This window comes from Entelurus aequoreus, linkage group LG13, assembly GCF_033978785.1.
Source record: "Entelurus aequoreus isolate RoL-2023_Sb linkage group LG13, RoL_Eaeq_v1.1, whole genome shotgun sequence".
NCBI lineage: Eukaryota > Metazoa > Chordata > Actinopteri > Syngnathiformes > Syngnathidae > Entelurus > Entelurus aequoreus.
In genome coordinates, this window is record NC_084743.1 from 60,448,034 (window position 1) to 60,450,533 (window position 2,500).

At 36.6% G+C, this 2,500-nt stretch overlaps 1 protein-coding gene across 4 annotated transcripts in view; it reads right to left on the reverse strand.

Annotated features, from left to right (window-relative positions):
- Nucleotides 1-2,500, reverse strand: part of cryba1a (crystallin, beta A1a) — a 12,183-nt gene that overhangs the window by 8,947 nt on the left and 736 nt on the right. For all 4 annotated transcript variants that reach the window (XR_009828369.1, XR_009828368.1, XR_009828367.1 and 1 more), the window contains exons 2-3: nucleotides 316-391; nucleotides 70-188 (exon numbers count right to left, since the gene is read on the reverse strand). Coding sequence is in view for 1 of the 4 variants with exons in the window: in XM_062068098.1 (XP_061924082.1) it covers nucleotides 70-188; nucleotides 316-354 (158 nt within the window). In the remaining 3 variants the exon portion in view is untranslated. The remainder of the gene's footprint in view (nucleotides 1-69; nucleotides 189-315; nucleotides 392-2,500) is intronic.

Below are 2,500 nucleotides of genomic sequence, written 5' to 3' on the forward strand. Positions count from 1 at the left end.
ACCAGAGCCAGCTGGGGTAGGCTCCAGCTCCCTCGCCAGCGGACGGCCGGATGGACATTTAGGACTTACGCTCCACATTCCACCTTCAGGGAGCGAATGTTGTCCATGCCGCACTGCGCCAAGGTCTGGCAGGAGGAGGTGAAGTCCCTCCGCTTGCCCTGGAAGTTCTCCTGGTCGTACACCGTGATCTACGGGAGGACATGAAGGCACACATGTAGTGCGCACGTGGCTGACACACACGCACACAACAGTCATGAAGAACTTGGGTGATTGTGCAGCATTTTTGCAAGGTGCAGTCAGCAGAGTGAGACTCACCTTCCACGGTCCCAGCAGGTCGGGCTTGTTGAGAGCCATGCTGTCCCGTCTGGTAGCAGAGATTTAGATTCTAATACTGATGTCAGAAAAAACATCCCACAATTAGGACATTCTGTAATTAGTGCAGATCTTACATGCAGCAAAAAAGCAGGATGTAATAAAATATATAAAAAACTGAAATATCTATCGAATATCTAAGTTATCACAAAACTTTGTGTTGAAATGAGTTCCCAGCAAGAAGACAAAAGCGGTTTTTAACCTACCAAGAAGAAGGCTTGTAAAACTCCACTGTGTAGGATGGGAAGCAACATGAAGGTGTTCTGTTTCTTCCATGCATTGTAATCGACAGAAAGATATTGTCTTGACCCGAGAACTACAAAAGCGAAGAGGAAGCAGGACCAGACTCCCCTCCAGGCACCGCTTCTTTGAACTGTTTCACGACCTTTTCTGTGAACTGTTTACGACCTTTTCTTTTGAACTGTTCTGTAACCAAAGGCGACGGCTGTTTACGACCCACGTCCCTTAGAAACAGCTGTTGCCATGTGATGAGGGAAAGTCCAAATAAAAGAGGCGGCGTACAATCTTTCGCCAGAGCGTGCTGGAGACTGTGCAGGAGTGCAGTGTCTACGCGTCTCTCCTCAAATTGAGCCAATTTTAATTTTGTCTCTGTTTAATTCCTTGTTTCTTGTCTTGTTTAATAGATGTCATCAGTGTTTGAACCTGACAATTACCGTAAATATAAAAAGGTAACCACTGTTATTGTTACTGTAAAACTCTGTAAAATGCCAGTTTTTTACTGTAGTTGTTTTTACAGTACATTACTGTAAATGTAAAAAACAGCACCGCTTGTATTTTTACAGTAAAGTTTTGGCGACTTGGTTGCCAGCTTTTTAACTGGAAAATTTAGTCCGTTTTTAATTTTTAAATTTTGTTTTGAACAATGTAAAAATGTAACTGGAAGGACGGCACCACTGTTATTTTTACAGTAAAATTCTTGCGACTGGGCTACCAGTTTTTACTGTAAAGTTTAGTTGTTTCTACAGTACATTACTGTAAATGGAAAAAACAACCCGGCTTGTATTTTTACAGAAAAATTTTGGCAACTGATCTGCCAAATTTTTTTTCTTGCAATATGTAGTCGTTTTACAATGCATTACTGTAATTGGAAAACCAGCATCGCTTTTATTTTTACAGTAAAATTTTGGCGACCGAGCTGACAGTTTTTACTGTAAAATTTAGTAGGTGTTTTTTTTGTGTGTACAATATACTTCTGTAAATATAAGGACGGCACCACTGTTGTTTTTACGGTAAAATTATTGCGACTGGGCTGCCAGTAATTGGTAATTGGTATGCTAGCTTTTTTGCTAATTTTGCGGTAGTGTCAAATGTATTATTACTTTACCTGTGAAAAAGCTAACATTGGTAATTGGTGAGAAACTTTTTATAAAGTTCTAAAAAAAATTTTTTTTTAAATGTATAATTTTTTATTTTTTAATTTTTTTAGACATGTATCTCGTGCGCACGAGAAACTTTCTCGCAAGATGGAGAGAAAAATGTATAATTTTTTTGTAATTTTTTTTTTTACATGTATCTCGTGTGCACAAGAAACTTTCTGGCAAGATGGAGAGAAAAATGTATAATTTTTAAAAAATTTTTTTTTACATGTATCTCGTGCGCACAAGAAACTTTCTCGCAAGATGGAGAGAAAAATGTCTAATTTTTTTTTTGTTTTTTTTTGACATTTATCTCGTGCGCACGAGAAACTTTCTCGTAAGATGGAGAGAAAAATGTATAATTTTTTTATTTTTTATTTTTTTTTACATGTATCTCGTGCGCACGAGAAACTTTCTCGCAAGATGGAGAGAAAAATGTATAATTTTTTTTTTTTTTTTTTTGACATGTATCTCATGCGCACGAGAAACTTTCTCGCAAGATGGAGAGAAAAATGTATAATTTTTTTTTTTTTTTTTTGACATGTAAACTTTCTCGCAAGAAGGAGAGAAAAATGTATAATTTTTTTTTTTTTTTTTTTTTGACATGTAAACTTTCTCGCAAGATGGAGAGGAAAATGTATAATTTTTTTTTAAATTTTTTTTTACATGTATCTCGTGCGCATGAGAAAGTATCTCGTGTGCACGAGATACATGTAAAAAAAAAAAAAAAAAAATTATACATTTTTCTCTCC